The 17,201-nt window shown below is 52.3% G+C and overlaps 1 protein-coding gene across 2 annotated transcripts in view; it reads left to right on the top strand.

Annotated features, from left to right (window-relative positions):
- Positions 1-16,944, top strand: part of PTPN9 (protein tyrosine phosphatase non-receptor type 9) — a 50,408-nt gene extending 33,464 nt beyond the window's left edge. For both annotated transcript variants that reach the window (XM_084642155.1, XM_084642156.1), the window contains exons 5-13: positions 352-457; positions 1,863-1,973; positions 4,076-4,404; positions 5,230-5,323; positions 7,590-7,659; positions 12,029-12,107; positions 13,526-13,676; positions 14,271-14,478; positions 15,195-16,944. In XM_084642155.1, the coding sequence (XP_084498281.1) occupies positions 352-457; positions 1,863-1,973; positions 4,076-4,404; positions 5,230-5,323; positions 7,590-7,659; positions 12,029-12,107; positions 13,526-13,676; positions 14,271-14,478; positions 15,195-15,409 (1,363 nt within the window). In that variant the 3' untranslated portion in view covers positions 15,410-16,944. The remainder of the gene's footprint in view (positions 1-351; positions 458-1,862; positions 1,974-4,075; positions 4,405-5,229; positions 5,324-7,589; positions 7,660-12,028; positions 12,108-13,525; positions 13,677-14,270; positions 14,479-15,194) is intronic.
- Positions 16,945-17,201: the final 257 nt, after the last annotated feature.

The raw sequence follows: 17,201 nt of genomic DNA, 5'->3' as shown, positions 1-17,201 counted from the left end.
CCCGTCCTGATTTTTCACACTTGCTGTCTGGTCACCCTAGTGAGGAGTTTGCCAAATTGCCATCTATGCCAAGAATTGATAGTGCAAATACCCTATTTGAGTTTCTGTGATCTTTTTTTTTTTTTTTTTTTTTCCTGTTACTAAAAACCTGGGGTCAGAACCTCAGTGATATCAATGAGCTGAGGGTCTGGCCTCTGTTGTTCAAAGTGAATATCCTCCTTCACGCATTGCAAAAACAAATAATCATGGTACTTAAGGGGTTAAAAGAATCCGTGCTTTGCGTGGCTCTGTGCGCCAGGATTCCACGTCACCAGCGGCAGGTGATTTTTTCTTTCTCCCCTGTGCACACAGCTTTGAAACGCAGAGAAACGGTCTGGTATTCATCTACGACATGGCAGGCTCCCACTATACCAACTTCGAGCTGGACCTGAGCAAGAAAATCCTCAACCTGCTGAAGGTAAAGGAAATGGTGCAGGGGGAGCTGATGGGAACGGAGGCTTCTCCCCCTGCGTATTCTGAGACTCTGCAACCTATTGTAGGGGGTAGAAAGGATAGCGCAGCGGATAGGGCACTGGACTGGGACTTGGGAGCCCTAGATTCAATTCCGCAAACTTCCAGTGTGAACTTGGGCAAGTCCCTTAATCCATCCTGTGCCACAGTTCTGCCTCTGTGAAATGGGTACAGTAGTGCTGCCCTATCTCACAGAAGTGTCATGGGGATAAAATCCATTTTAAAGACTGTGAAGAGGGCCCTATATGTCCCTAGATAGAGACTGCAGAGTGAAGCAGCTCTCTTTGAACCCTGCTTTCCCTTAGACCCTGAGAGTTCAGAACACATGTCTGTCTCCACTCTTCATGGTAGCAGGAGTCAAAGCCTTTGCCAGTGCTATAAATAGAAAGGGTGAAAGTACTTGTGGGAAGTCACCATCTCTGCAGTGACTTCTTTCAAACACTAATATCTCTGCTCTACTTACTTTGCTATCCAAAGCTATCTAGACTGTGAGGCAGTGCTGTCTAGTGGGTAGAGCACAAGACTCAAGATTTGATTTCTAGTCCCAGCTCTGACACCAGTGCACTGTATGGCCTTGGGCTAGTCAACCTCAGTTTATCAATCTGTAAAATGGGGAGAAGAGTAGTTCCCCATTTACTTCAAAGCAGGTATTGTGAGGACCAGTTAGTTAATGATCATAAAATGTTTTGGACATGTAGGGCCTGATCTAAAACCCACTGGAATTGGTGGGAATCTTACCACTGACTGGAGTGGGCTTGGACCAGGCCTGTAAGTACTATATAATGTGAAGGGTTTGCTATTAGAATGTCTCTGCTTCATGGTTCAATGGCTGAGAATGTTTCAATAAAACAGAGCCAAGGTTTTTTGACTAGTTTGTTTTTAGTATCCTGACAATTACTGATTTCCCAGAAGAAAACATAAGAGAAATAAGGAAGCATTACGCAGGGAAATGTTACCACAAGACTTTCCCTTTCAACGCACAGACAAACTGTAACCATAATGCATTTTATGTATATACAGAAAAGTTAAATAAACCAGAACAAATTAACTCATGAGCTTTAAGGAAAAAAAGATCCCCAAGTTCCAATTGTGTGTTAACACAGCTAGGCATTTATAATGCACCCATCAGCATGGCCTGTGGGCTCCACGCCTGTAACTTCCTAAAGAGCAAAGAGTTAAAGCAGCTTGTTCTTTCCTCCGGTTAAATTGCCTCTTGCTGTTGGGCCCTTTGCCTAATTTCTCCCCAGGCATGTGCTGTATCCTCCCCCTGCTGGCCGTGAGCGGGGAAGGCAGGAAAGAGAAGGCATGGGTTGAGGTTGTGGTTTTAAAATGCATCCGTGTGCCATCCACAGGGAGCCTTCCCGGCTCGTCTCAAAAAGGTGTTTATTGTGGGTGCCCCGATGTGGTTCCGAGTCCCCTACTCCATCATCAGCCTCCTGCTGAAAGAGAAGCTCCGAGAGAGGGTGAGTAAAACATGGGCCGGGGTGGGGAGGTGCTGGCACATGGAAAAAGCCCCGAATCAGAGTCCCTGCCATGGGGAAATTCTCCTTAAACAGGGTGCCACGCAGGGAGACTGTGAGGCAAAGGCTGATGTTGCGTGATAGATAGGTGATCTCATAGCCTCTGGTGCAGTCCTTTTCATACACGCTGGCCAATGCGTTCCAGTGATGGCAGCTGGGTATTTCTCCCAGGGTTGCTAAAGAAACATAAGCCTAAGGGCTAAATGCATGAAGGGTGCAAACAGGAGCAGCTGCATTGAAGCCAGCTGGGTTGTGTCCATCACACCCAGGGTTGACTTAGCCCTGAGCACTCAAAAACGGGCCCGACTGTTGAACTTGCAAGAATCTCCGCTCACTTGTGCCTGCGTGTGTCCACACCAAAGTGCTTTTGTGTCTGTGCAAATGGCTGCACCGTTACCCTGCTGGCACAGCGACATGCTCTCTTGCAGCCAAAGCTTCCGAGGCTGCCCTTGGCTGAGAATCTCCAGTTGGACTCTCTTGTTGTTGTTAATGTGTATGATAACTGTGGCTGCTGGCCCCAGTCCCATTCAGGGCCCCGTTGTGTTTAAAGGGGAAATTAAATGTTGTTTTTTTTAACATGTGTGGGAGGGTGTATGTAAAAAAAACAACCACCATCTGATTTAGGTCCCAGTGCAGCAAAGCAAGTAAACATGTGCCTAACTTTAAGTAGATGAATAGTGCCATCAAAATCAGCATAACTACTCAACTGTACTTGCTTTGCTGGTCTGGGGTCTACCAGAACTCATAGGTAGCCTTAAATTAAAGGCCCAGTCCTGACTTTTTGGGCGGGGTTTAGGGCATTCGGCCTATTGCAGATCATATTCTAACAGGCTAAATGGAAAAGGCTTTAATTTGCAAAGTCCTTTGATCAGGCTTCTGGGCTTTTCCTGCAAAAGTGGATTGTATCGCATCCAACTACTGTCTGTCTTAGGTTTTCACTTTTCATTTAGCACCACAGAATCTACAAGTAGTAAAGCAAAGCAGGGGTTTGCATTCCTTCCAGTGGTTCGGGTGTTTATATTGTCATCAAAATGTAAGGAGTGCAGCTTCCTGCTTTTGCTCCCAAGAAGGGGTTGAGGTACCATCGTCTCACTCCGAAGCCTGACCTTGGGTATTGGCAAATAATTTTATTTTTTAAAACAATCCTTTCTTCACAGTCCATTTCCAGGGCTGCCCATGAGTTCTGTTAACCATCTAGGGTCTGAAACCATTTCTTCCTTTTTGGAAAATAAGGACAGTTTTTTAATTCCCTTTTAATCATCAACCAAGAGATCATATTCAGACCTTGAATTTGGGCAGCATTTCAAAGTAAAGGAATTTAATCAGAGTGTACGGTCTTTCTACGGCCCCCGGTGTCTGCCACGCTCTATAGACCAAGTCCATGCCTGGAAGGGGTCCTCTTTCAGATAACTAGCAAAATGATGACCATAGTGTGAATGTTTCTTAACCAAAGAGGCTGTACAGCTGGCAACCTCATCAGTATCCTTAAATAACTTCAGATGGAACCATGTCCTCAGAGTTTAATGCTCCCAGGTCCTATAATGTTGTGGCTTTGAATTGCACCTGCCCTCCCCACTCCTCCTGATTAGAGCAGGAGTCTTGTATGAAAAGCACCCACCTGAAATGTGGACTTCTCCCCAGTAGTCACAAATCGAGCCTTGTAGTCGCGGAAAGGGAGCTGTTTCTATCCAGACGGTTCACAGACCAGATCTCTGTTCTGCTCCAGCTGAGGAAAGGCAGACTCCCCCTACTGGAGTATGTCAGAACAGCTCCATTCACTAAAGAGAACAGATTTCTAAACAAGAGAATGGAGGGGAAAGGGAGCTACTCAAAGACCCTTTTGTGAGGAATTTTCCAGGCTACAAGGCTTGTAATGGCTTCAAGAGGGAAGTGGATCAGTTCACTTCTTAGCCCCAGACAGACAGACTACATCCCCTTCTACGTGCCCACTGTCTCAAGCAAGCCCCTCTCTCTTCATGTACAGGCTGGTCAAGTCCATGCTCTGGGTGCGTTTCACCCCATCCCATCTCACTCTGTTCCCCCAGGTTCAGATGGTGAAGATGTCAGAGCTGAAGGAACACCTGCCCCGGGAATGTCTCCCTGAATACCTAGGGGGATCCCTCAAGCTGGACCCTCTCAGCTGGAACTGCCGGTTCCTCCCCCAGCAGAATGGCCACCCAGACCCGTTGGATGAGCTGATCTTGGTACCGCTGGTTTCACCGCGAGATAATGGCTCGGTGCATGTTCCTGGACCAAAGTGCATGACTGTCCATCAACTGATGGACCATGTGAACCGAAAGCAGAAGCGGGGAATCTACGAGGAGTACGAAGACATCCGGCGCAGGAGTCCTGCAGGGACCTTCATCTGCTCCCTGTAAGTATGCAAGGAAAGCCTCTAGGCACGGAGATGGCGGTGTCGGAGGGATAGATCACCAATGAGTCTGCAAAATCAGAACCATAGCTGGGCTTGCTTGACACAATCCCTCTCTTTCAATGAGGAAGCTGCTTCCATTCTCTTCATCCCGGGCTGGCTAGTCCGTGCAGCGGCAGCGGGTCTGCCCTGAGTCTCTTTCCTCTCACGGCAGGCTCAGCAGCAGGAGACGGAGGGCAGAGGGATGGTTTAGAAATCAGCAGTAAGATTGAAAAAGGGACTCCTCAGACCAGGATGCATTTACTGTGCACGTGTCCACGTCTTACTGGCCTCGCCAGGGGAGAGCAAACCTGGTTCTGCTGTGTGCCTCTGCATGCAGAGAGCCACCAAACCAGCCCCTTCCTTTGTGGCCGTGCAAAGCCGCGGCCGGAAGGAGGCAGTGCTTCCAGCTGAGAAGGTTGCAGTTGTGCTGAGGGTGCCGGTCAGGTGCATTGGGATGGGTGATCCCTTGCTCTAGCTGCCCGGGAAGATTCAGCCTGGTTTATTATTGGATTGCAGACTTACCAGTGCTGTCCAAGAGCATGAGGGAGAACAAAGCAACCCTCCTAACATCACGATCCAGCTTACCAGAGACGAGAAGTGGGTGTCAGTTTTACCATAACAATCTGCTAGACGGGCCTTTCCCGAGATGAGGAAAGCCCTGGGTCTGATTGACGGCAGAGCCCAAACTCGGGCACCAGGCGCATGGTGTGATCTAGAACAGAGTCCTTCACTGCTCCCCATCCGCTCTCTCTTCCTCACTTTTCCTGCCTCTTCGGTGCCCCACAGGGCTCCGTATAACCAGGAGAAGAACCGATATGGGGACGTGCCATGCCTGGACCAAACTCGAGTGAAGCTGACCAAGCAGTACAGCCGCTCGGAGGTAAGCAGGCAGAGTTTTCCCTGGGGCGCTGACTCTCCGCTGTCTAGACGGCCCCTCACCCTCATTCCTGGGGTGGCAGTCGTATGCTGGACATGCCTGTGTGCTAGGGTGAGTGATTTGCCAGCTGGGGCAGTGTGAGAGCCGTGCGTGGCCTGGTGTTTTGAAAGCACCGCGTAAAACTGTGAGGGTGGGGTTTATTTTGGCTGGGGACTCCTCTCTCCAGCCCAGAGACCCAGCCCACCACCTGCTCCAGGCTTTCACATATGCCTGCTCCTTCACAGCATGGTCTCTCCTGGGGCAGCCAGCTCTGAGAGAGCAGAGGCTCTGGAGGGTGGGACCCTGAGGTGCTTTTAGGCCAGGTCCCCAGGAGAGGCTGGCAACTCTCTCCCCTCTTGCCGCTCCCTCCCACCCCTGAGGAACATCCTCAGGTCCTGCCTTACACTCCTCACCAGGTCCCTCCGTCTCCTATGCTGTGCACTCAGGACATAGGCAAACCCGCAGGCCAGTGTGGCTGGTGGGAAGAGGCCTCCCTCGGAGTTGGGAGACACCTACATGCTCTGCCAGCCTGTGGTGCCTCGAATTAGAGTCTCAAACCCACATCTCCCACCTGGTCGTGCATTGCCCTGAGCTTAAACAACAGCACAGGCCCTCCTCGTCCCTGCATCGGAAACCCCAGCACCGGTTACAGCGGTAGTGGAGAATTCTCCTGGACAGAGCCACATGCCTAGCAGCACTGGGCAAGGGGAACCCTGAGGGCCTTGGCCATGCTGGGGTGACCGGAAAGGAGCACCCCATGTCCCACCCTACTTTAACACTCGGAAGAACGTAGGCCTTTAACATTAAGGGCTGGATCTTCATCTGAAATAAATCTGCCTAGCTCCATTGACTTCAGTGAGCTAACACTGATTTACACCTGCTGAGGGTCTGGCTCTAAGCATTAGCTTCTCCTCTGAAAGCAAGAGGGGAACTCGTTCGCCGGGTACGACGTTGAGCCCCGACAGCCAGCCAGCATCTCGCGCTATGGGCTCTGCTAGCTGGAAGCTCCCAAATGCCAGTTTCAATCCTCTGTTGTCGCTCACAGCGCACATGCTCCCTGGTGAGAAATGCCTCCTGCCAGAGTGAATGTGGGGGGCACTGAGCCAAACAGTGCGCTGGGCTGGCTGCTCAAGGGACAGCAGTGTGGCACTCATTAAAAACAATAGCTCAGCCTGTCAAGCTCTGAACCCGAACGTAGCACACGGGGAGGCTTCGGAGTAACTGCGGCTGTGTGAGCATGCAGCCGAAAATTGCTGACGAGAGCCTCGTTCATCTACCCAGGCTGGAGTCTTGGGGGCGCCACTCCTAGAATGGTTGATTATGACACTAACCCCTAAATCCCTGAGAGATACAGCTCTGGGCATCACTCTGGGGTGCGTGTCAAGTTTTCAGTTGCTGCAGGAGGAACACAGACCCCTGAGTGCCCCAACTTGGGTCCTTGCAGAGAAAGGGATCTTTGTTCCTTTAAGCTTCCGGCATGTCTGAGCTTTCTATGCGAGGAAGGGAGTGAAGAGAGCCCATGTCTGGAACAGCCCTCTGCGTCCCTGGGCGACATGGACAGCAAGGCATCGTGGGAGGTTATTTGGGGGCTCTGATTTGAATCTGGTCAGACTTGACAGTTTCTCTTCCCTGCTGAGTTTGTTACTTTAAGACGCCTCCAGGTGATCGGAAGGGCCGGAGTTTCGCTCCATCACATTTCACTCCCTTCCCCTGCTTTTAGTTGCTATTTGATCTCTGCAGGCATTTGGGCTCCCCTCTTTCAACTGCACACCTTCCCCCCGGTTATTTGTCAGGGGTATTTGGAAATAGCAATAGCCTAAGCTCCACCCAGCCTGGTGGGAGCAGGTTGCGCGTCCCATGGCACTGCTGACCCAAATGAAACTGGCCTGTCTGGTGGTAGCATAATTGTAAACAGCATCATGGCTGTGCAATGGGCCGTGGGCGGATTTTGTTTTAAAATAGGCCAGTGTCAAAGTGTTTTAAAACTGATGCAAACCTGAGCTCCCTCCCAGAATGGAAGCTGGGTTGCGGGAGATGCCCCAGATGAGGTTCAGGAATCTGGGAACGCATGGTGCCCACTCCTCTTCTATCTGTCCCAACCTGCATACCTCAGACTCTTTCTGTTGCTCAGCTGACTAACAGCTTTCCCCTGCCCTTGGGCATTCCTCCTCCAGCATGTTGTGGTGTTACGCTCTGCGTGGTAACGGTCTGTGTATCTTTCTCTCTCCAGCTGACAGACTACATCAATGCCAGCTTCATGGATGGCTATAAACAAAGGAATGCTTACATTGGTACTCAGGGTAAGATCATACTCTTCTTAGAATGGGGTCAGTACGCCACGACGTTGGGCCCACTGGTAGGCAGTGTCGGGGCAGTGAGCTGGCAAGTTGCTGTTCATATGCTGCCAACGTGGCTGGCTGGGAGAGTCTCGGCACTGATCCAGTCTGTGCTCATCAGAGTCCTGTAAAGAGTGATTCTTGCCTCTGGAGGGGCTGGAAGGAACAGGGTGGAGCCATAGGCGCCGACTTCCCCTCTTTCCTGTAGGTACTCGACCCCCGCCCCCACTCCACCCTTTCCATGAGGCCCCGTCCCAACTCCGCCACCTCTCTGCCAATATTCCAACTCCTTCCCCGAATCCCCACCCCAGCCCCGCCTCATCCCCAGAGCGTGCCACCTTCCCGCTCTCCCTCCCCCCCCCCCATGCGCGAGCGTGCGAATGCTGCCAAACAGCTGTTTGGCGGCAGCCAGGCAGGAAGCGCTGGGAGGTAGGCGGAGGAGCGGGGACGCGGCGCACTCGCAGTGGCAGGGGGGGAGCTTGGCTGCCGATGGGTGCAGAGCACATGCTAATTTTTCCCCATGCGGTGGTGAGGTGTTGGAAGCATCCCTAGAGTATGGCTGCTTGTGGGAGGAGCTCACTCAAAGGGGTGGGGAGGGGAGATATCGGGTGATGGCTTGATCTAAAGCCCATTGGAGTTCATGGAAAGACTCTCGTTGATTTCAGCGGGCTATTCGTCAGCTGTGCGTAGGACAAGTCTGGGAGGTGAAGCAATAGTTTAGACAAGTCACTTCGCTTCTCTGAGCCGGTTTGTTCCCCTTCTGGAGGGTGGCATGCTTATTTCTCGGGCCCTACAAAATTCATGGTCCATAATTTCACAGTCACGGGATTTTTAAAATGATAAATTTAAAGATTTCAGGTATTTAAATCTGAAAGTTCACGGTGTTGTAACTGGAGGGGTCCTGCCCCAAAAAGGAGTTGGGGGGGGGAGGGTTTGCAAGGTTATTGTAGGGAGGGTTGCGATACTGCTTCCCTTACTTCTGCGCTGCTGCTGGGGGCGGTGATGCTGCCTTCAGAGCTGAGCAGCTGGAGAGCGGCGGCTGCTGGCCGGGAGCCCCGCGCCGAAGGCAGCAGCAGTGGAGTAAGGGTGGTATTGCCACCCTGTCTGCTGCCGCTGGCGGGGAGCGGCCTTCAGAGCTGGGCACCCGGCCAACAGCTGCCGCTTTCTGGCCGCCCAGCTCTGAGGGCAACGCAGAAGTAAGGGTGGCAATACCCTGACTCCCCCTCCGCCCTCACCCCGTGAACTCCCTTTTCGGTCAGGACCCCCAATTTGAGAAACACCGGTCTCTCCCTGTGAAATCTATATAAGATGGGGTAAAAACACCCAAAAGACCAGATTTCATGGTCCGTGATGCGTTTTTCCTGGCCATGAATTTGGTAGGGCCCTACTTATTTCCCTAGCAGCTGGGTGCTGTGAGGGTTAGTTAACGTCCGGAGAGCTCTGTGCAAAGATAAAGTGCTGCAGAACTGTTTCCTGCAGAGTGGAGGAGCAGCACTGGCCGGGGACACCAGACATCCCTCCCTGCAGGCTGGCACAAAGCCCAGAGGGCCGGGGGAGAAGCTCGGCCAATGCCCATTGAGAAGGGAGATCCTGGATTTTGGGGGGTGGGGGAACGAGAAGTTTGGCGGAGAGGGGGTGTGACCACAGGCGGTCCAGAGGCACAAATGCAGCACATGTGGACGTACCTGAGCTAGCTAGCCTGCGAGAAACAGCAGCGTGGCGGCAGCTGGGTGGGCTGGCCACCAGAGCACGCACCGCGGGTCCCCGGCGGGATTATACTCGGGCAGCTAGTTCATGCCCCTGCCGCTTCGCTGCTATTTTTAGCGAACTAGCTGGATCCGAGGTAGCGCGGGCACGGCTGTGTGTGCTGCAGCTGGGCCTCCCAATCGCAGCACGCACATACCATTTGAGGCTGATATCTCAAAGGTGCTGACGCCCATTCAAGTCCAAGGGGAAATCAGGCCAAGTATCTGTAGGCCCTGCGGGCAGGGAATGGGGTCTGTCCTGAAACATGGCTTCCCTCTCCCATCAGCCGTATGAGCGTTCGGCAGCCGAAGGTCTCACCCAGTACTGATTGCCTGTTTGGAAACGAGCGTCCTGGCTAAGGCAGATGCCCTCTCCCGGGAACAGTCACAGCCTGAGTCTCTACGGCACTTGGCACCACGTACATTGGTTCCTTTTGAATCAGGGACCTGCTGTGCAATAGAAGCATCCGTCTCGCTGTGCTGGGGCTTGCAGAGCATCTGCCTGCATTTAAGGAATGATCCAAGGCCCCTTTTGCCAGAGCTCGTATAACTCTCATGTGCCCTGGGGTCTCAGGGAATGGAACAGTCCTGGCAAATCATCTCGTAGGAACCTCCCCCGTTACTCCTCTGGGGAGCAGTTGAGCCATTGGTCAGGACAGAGCAGGGGTGGGACAGACTGGCTGGTTTTATTTGATTTGTCCATGGTCCAGCCATGTGGTCAAACTTTAAAAAAAAAAAAAAAAAAAACAAAAAAAAAACCCTTCCACAAATTATTTGCCCCCAAAGTATGTATCAAATCACTCAGTGCCGTTGCCTAGTTACAGAGCGCGCTCTCTCTCTCGAGTACCTACATCCCTGTTGCTCCCCAAAAAAAGTGTTTCAAGAGGACCACATGGTCTCCTACCAGACAAACAAAATCCCCATCAATATTTCCAACTGAATAGGGGCGTAGCAGCATAAAGCTCCCCCGTCAAATCCCAGTGAGCTCACAAGGTGCCTGGTGTGCATCTGGCAGCAGAGATGCTGTCTGTTGTGGAGCAGCCCCCCAGGACTCCCCCATTTTGCAGCAAGTCGTGGCCTGACAGAAGCATCTGCCTCAGTTTCCCCTTTTAGAGTCCCTCGAAACAATCCAAATGTTCTGGTGGGGTTAATTCATTTCAAAAGTTCCATGTATATGCATCATAACAAGTCCCATAACCATAGTCCAGAATTCTCCAGCGTTGTCCAGACAGTACATGCAGTATACAGCCCTGGCATCTCTTGCCACACCCTGGCTGTCCAGCGCAGCCTCCGTGTCCCTTGCTATGCTCTGGATCTCCAACGCAGCCCTCTCCTGGCCTTGTAGCAAGCCAGCCTCCCCAGCCTTCCAGCTGGAGTGCAACCCCTCTGTTGCCAGCTTCCCCACAGCCTCTCTGCTGGGAGCATCCCTCACTACCCCAGGGCCTCTCATGGTTCTTCTGGAGATGTCAGCAGGTAAGGTCCTCTGCTGCTCTTCCTGCCTTCAGCCTTCTCTGGCCCTGGCCAGCCAACAAACCCATCTTGCTGCTCTTCAGCCTTCTCCAAACTTGCCAACTCCTCCCTCTTCCCAGGGAGTGCTTGCGGAGAGCATGCGGCAGTTGTCCCTAGAGATCCCCTCCAGTCTCCTAAACTTTCCTGACTGACTCCTTGGGTCTCTCCCAGATCTTTTCTAGCCTCCAGGTGCTGCCCCACCCTCTTAATGGCCAATTGGGAGTACCGCTCTGTCACAGGCACTGGACCTGCCTCATTTACACGGGCCAGCCCATCCCTGACGCAGCAGCGTTCTACCACAGAAGGCTCAGCTGTTTTGTTGTCAACACCTTTCTCAATGTTTACACAAAACCACCACGGGGTCTAGGGTCCACAGCAAATTCACAACCCTACCTCCAGCTCTTCCCAAAAGCTTTTCATGTCACCACGTTGCTCTTCACAAACCTGGTGGCATGCAACTGAGACATGGCCAGCAGCTAAGCGGGGCCAGAAGAATGGGGTGCAAACCTGTGGCAGACATAGCCAGCTAGAAATTTGTTGGCCATTTTAAGCACTTGGCCTGTATCGTGTTTGGTCTGCAGGAGGAATGGGTGTAGTGTTTACAGTGGGTCATTTTCCTCAGTTTCTTCCTACTCTAGCCACGTTCTCCAGCCATGTGAGCTGGCTCTGGTATCAGTGACAGCAACGGTAATGTGGCTGGGAGGGGAAGGGAACTAATACCAACCACCCAACCGTTAATAATCACACAGGAGTGCTGGGCAGTGAAAAGCAGGAGCTACCATATGTGCATTTAGAGCTAATACTCCTAGAAGCTCCATGTAGCATCGCAGCGACCCACATGATTTGATGAGGCAGCCCTAGGGGATCTGTTGTCGTTGTTAAGTGCTGATTTGCCATACACCAATGGTCCAGGTGCTGCCTTCTTCTTGGGTTGTTCCTGAGGGTGTGGCCAGAGGGGACTGGCTGGAGCAATCCAGTGGGAGGTGCAATTTGTGCATCCCCACGTTCACTGGGATGCTGGATGAGAATTGATGTGTCCAACACTTATAACCTTTCTCACATGTGATCTGTCCTGTCAGGACCTCTGGAAAACACGTATTGCGACTTCTGGCGCATGGTGTGGGAGCAAAACGTTCTGGTGATTGTCATGACAACCAGGTGAGTGAGTGTGCGTGGAGAGCAGAGACCCACTCAGCCTCTTGGATGAGAGGTCCTGGCCACTTGGGGACATTCAAGATCCTATGTCCCTTTTTACAGAATGAGAGTAAGTGCCATGGTGCAGGCTGAAATCTGGTTTGGGTGATCACATTTTGTTTCCTTAAATCTCTACTCCTGGGACTTGAGCAGACAGCACCGGATATGGCATAGCTTGCTTTCTTCTTCACTTGCTGCCCTAAACATTTGTAGAGGTGTTGTGCACTGTTAAAGCATCTGCCATATTCTGCCCAAGAAGTGGCTGCATTTTGATTGTTGGTGGCTGTAATTTATACATGTATATATGTATAGGAAAAGTTCATGTGTATATGTGTATACGAAATGCCACACAAATTTTATATATATACATACACGCACACTATATATATATTCACTGTGTGTGTATATATGTGTATGTGTGTGTATATATATATATATATATATATGCAGCGAGAGAGAGTTTGTATAGTACTTTGAGATCCTGTTTCCCATTTCTAAAGCCCGCTCCTTCTGTGACCTTGGTCAGGTGATTTAATCTCCCTGCCTCAGTTTCCCCATATGTAAAATCAGTCTATTAATATCTGCCCCCATGGAGTTTTGAGTCTCTTAATGTTTGTGAAACACACTGAAGATGTGCGAAGCATTATGATTATTTTAAGTGTGGAGTCTGATTTTCGCATTCTGGGGAATAGCTGACATCAGTGGGTCTCCATTTTTTCCATACCTGGAAGGGCAGGATAACTGCAACCTCTGATGCTTGCTGGTGTCCACCACTCCAGTTGAGAGCCCCTGAACTGTTGTTAACCGCCCAGTCAGGCAGGGCTCACTGCATTCAATTACGCTTTGATCAGGTTTACAAGGTTCTCTCCACAACCATTAGGGCTGGAAACTTTTTTTTTTTTTTTTTTTTTTAAATGAAAAGGCAAGAAAGGAAGAATGGTTGTGACTCCCAACCTGAGTACCCTGGTGTATGTCGAAATGACCTATCAGATTCAAAGGTCCCTGTAACGATGGATTAAGTGGCCCAGCTGTTTGTCTGAGTGTAGTGTTTACCAGTCTGACATGTGGCTGCTCAGCATTTGGGGAATGCTGTCAGGTCACTGCTAAACCTCAGCAGAGCAATTGTTTCTAAGGTGCTTGGCTCCTCACGTCCTTCACCCCTCCTGCAGGGGAGGACTGTGTCTCCCATTTCCCTCCTCTCCCATTACCAAGCAAGGTCTGAGTATAGGGTACAGGCAGGTGAGAGCCTGCCAGCATGTCTGTGACCGAGCTGCCCTGCAGGTCGGTAGATGGCTTGGCCGGGATGGAACAACCTCCCCGATCCGCTTCAGGGAAGAGGCAATGAAGAACCCACCCTTCTCCCCACCCCTTGTATATTACAGGCTTGAGGAGGGAGGCAGGAGGAAGTGTGGCCAGTACTGGCCACTGGAGAAAGACTTCCAGGTGTGCTACGGATCCCTCACTGTCACCAACCTTGGGGTGGAGAACTTGAACCATTACAAGAAAACCCTTCTGGAGATCTATAACACTGAGGTAATCCCCCGCCCCTCGCTGCAAGGAACCTCTCCAGGAAGGGGCCAGAGGACTAGGCTCCGTGGGGGAAGGAGGCTGCAGTCCTCACTGGTGCCCGTGAAGGAGCAGGCAGCGTGAGTGAGCCCCAGCTGCTGTCCTCTCGGCTGCCTGCGGAGAATCGCAGCTGCGTGGGGAGAGGGGTACGGCCACCTCTGCGGAAGGGAGAAACGTGGGGTGGAGCATGGTATCTCGGCAGCACTGTGGTGTGGGCCATCTGGGCTCGGGACCCCACTGTGCTGATGAGCTCTGCTGGCTTGGAGAGAGGTTGTGTCTGGGTTGTTTGGCATTGATGGCGGCCTCCTGATCCCCGGCTGGGAGATGGGACCCTTGGGAATGCTGTATGCGGGTGATGTGACAGGAGAAGGGATGGGCTGGATGAGGGAAGGTCCATGCTGCTGGGCTTGCAGTGGCTGGTGTGCAGCTGCTCCAGGAAGAAGAGGGAATGCCTGGAGTCCCACGCTGTACATTGAGAGGAAAGGGGCGCTCCCGGGGCGGATGGGGGTAGGGGAATGGAATGGAAGCAAAAAGCACTGATGGCGGGGCTTTCGCACCCAGCACAGAGAGAGGCGTCTGGTGTCCCATTTCCAGTACTTGAGTTGGCCGGATTACGGCGTCCCTTCTTCAGCTGCCACTCTGATCGACTTCCTGGGGGCAGTCAAGCAGCAGCAGAGGTTGGCGGCCAGTGTCCTGGGGCCTCGCTTCAAAGGTCACGCAGGAGGGCCGCCTATGGTGGTCCACTGCAGCGCTGGCATCGGCAGGACAGGTAATTCTCTCCAACTCCGGAGAGCAGGCTGCCAGGGGAGCCCCTGTAAATAGGAGACAGAGAGAACAGAGTGAAACCCTGCTGGCGTCATTCCTAGTGAACCCCTAGGAAGCGCCGCAGTTCAGAAGGAAATAGCTCTTCTTTCTTCTTACTGTATTTCCCCCGCATGGGATGCTCTCCAGACCCACTGTGAAGCCACAGAGACTGTCACCCTCCCCCGGTACTTTCCAATTCCAACTCCGCGCCCCACGGGGCTTTTTGCACACTGAGGGCTGGCTGTGATTTGTTTCTGGTTCAGGCAGTCCTTAGTCCCTTCCCGGGGGGAGCCATGTACCTTCAGCCTGAGAGCTGGGATCCCGAGAGCGTCTCTTTGACATGGCAGATTGCTCCCAACTGGGCTGGTCCTTCCTGGGAGACTCAGGCGGGAACTCCTTTCTGTGGAATCCGCCTGGGCATATTGACAAGGACACATGCACGCCTGGAGCCTTAAATCCCTGCATGTCCTTCAGGGATGGAATTCCGCCCCCTTGCAAGAATTCAGTGTTAATCTGTGGAGTTAGGGCAGGTGGTTCCCCAAGGGTAGCTGAGATTGTAGGACTTCTTAGGACAGTAACTGGGAGTCTACGAGGGGGAGCAGGGTTGTCGGGTGTTTCTGTGGGGTGGTGCTGCTACAGTGGCCGTGTTTTGATGGACGGCCTGTTTGTCCCCTCCCTCAGGTACCTTCTGCGCGCTGGACATCTGCCTCTCTCAGCTGCAGGACACGGGCACGCTGAACGTGCCCCAGACGGTGATGCGGATGAGAACGCAGAGGGCCTTCAGCATCCAGACCCCCGAGCAGTACTATTTCTGTTACACGGCCATCATTGAGCATGTGCAGAGAGAGGGCCTGCTGCCCCCCACTCCCACACGGGCAGGCCAGGAGAAGAGCTAATGGGGACACAACCCAACCCGAGGGCAGGGACTGGCTCTCCTGTCAGTCACGACCAGCCCGCCTTCCTCACGACCAGTCTGGATTCAGCAGAGCCTTCAATAACCAAACTCCTTTGTCTTAGGGCTCCAACCTTTCCTTGGCTAGCTGGTTCTGATGAATCACAGCTAGTAGCCACTGACTAGCGACTCGTGGTCTTAACTATTACCACCTGCTGTTGAACTGTGCCTTATTCAAACCAAATTGTGGCTGCCATTTGCCAGGGGTAACTAGAGATAAGTGGGAAGAGGATCTGCTCCTCAGTATGATTTTGTTTTTGTGGGACCACCTGAAATCCACCTGGAGGACTTGACTTAAATAAATATCCATTTCCAGTACCACCCAAGCCTTGGGCTTAGAAAAGGCACATACGTCAGTCTTACCTGCCACTAGGTGTGTGTGTCCGTCTGTCTGTATGTGTGTATATAATATGTACTCCATGTGTTCAAGTCTAGCCTACGAAAGTATTATATAGATACATATACACACGCACCTGGTTCTGGCTGCTCCTGGGGCTCAGTGTTGTAATGTTGTCTCACTGCTGTGATTTCTCGAGTGGGGAGTTATAGCCTTGCATTGTTAATGGCGCTGTGATGTTACTGGCTCTGGTTTGTTTTTTTCTTTTCACTCCTCTGCTGCGGCTGTAGAAGACGCACACTCGCTAGTACACACGCACGTCAGCGTACAGACCACGGCGTGAGTTGTGCTGTGGTGCGGAGACGCGGCGCTAGGCCCAGCTAGGTCAGAGCGCATGCCGGGGTGCCGTGCAGGGGTTACACAGTCTTACCTGTCTTATTTGGAGGAGGGGTCCCGGGGCCCATCTTTTCCCTTGAGTGAGGAGTTGCAGATCTTTACTGTGATGAGGGGACCCTTCCTTCCCAGGCTGGAGATGACTCACCTGCTCACTAGGGGGCAGCGACGGGCAGCAGTAGGTACCAAATGTTGCAGGGCAGAAGTGCTGTCAGAGTAACTGGGTGTTATCAAGGAAGTCTGAACTCAACTGATGGTGGTAACTTACTTCTGTGCTAGAAGCGGTGCTTTTCCAGGGAGTCCCCCTCCCGCCTATCTCTGCCAGGCAGACATCATCGGGATGAGCTGCGGCTGCCAAGTGCCAAGCGAAAACCACCTTAAGGTATAGAAGCCAAAAACCTGGAGCAGCTGCTTACCCCTTCCTTCCTGCCCCGGCGGTGCCCGGCCTGCCATTCAACGCACAGACTGTGCAACCCCAGCCCTCCCAAGTGCTGCTGAGCTATCTGACCATCATGCCCCTCCTTCCCCGCCCCGGGAGGTGAGGTTGGCAGCTGAACAGACCCTCAGTACCTTTATACTGTAATAAGCTCTCTGAATGTACATTCTTATTTTTACAACCTTTTCGGTTTTGTATTTAACGTTCACTTGATCGAGCCAGAGCTGGAGATCATTGTAAATGTTCCTATGCGCTGTCGCATGGCGAGACGGTTTTTGTATTTACGTATAAATATACCTACAGACGATCCGTACGCCTTGCTTCGTCAATGCAGCCGCTCGGGGAATGGGAGGGGAGTTGAAGTGAGGGAGTCTGTGGACACAGAGCGAAAGAGGGACTGGGTTAGGATTGTGGGTCTGACAGCCTGAAATTTAGCTTTGTCCAGGGGGACCCAGGCTTGGTCCAGTGTCCAATGAAGTCAATGGGAGTCCATCCTTAAGTCCAGTGGGGGCAGCATCAGGCTTGCAGGGGGTTAACCGGTGCAGACCTCTCTTCTGCTCCTGTTGGCCT

Source organism: Lepidochelys olivacea (assembly GCF_965140295.1).
Source record: "Lepidochelys olivacea isolate rLepOli2 genome assembly, chromosome: 10".
Classification (NCBI taxonomy): domain Eukaryota; kingdom Metazoa; phylum Chordata; order Testudines; family Cheloniidae; genus Lepidochelys; species Lepidochelys olivacea.
This window is presented reverse-complemented; position numbering and strand designations above follow the sequence as displayed.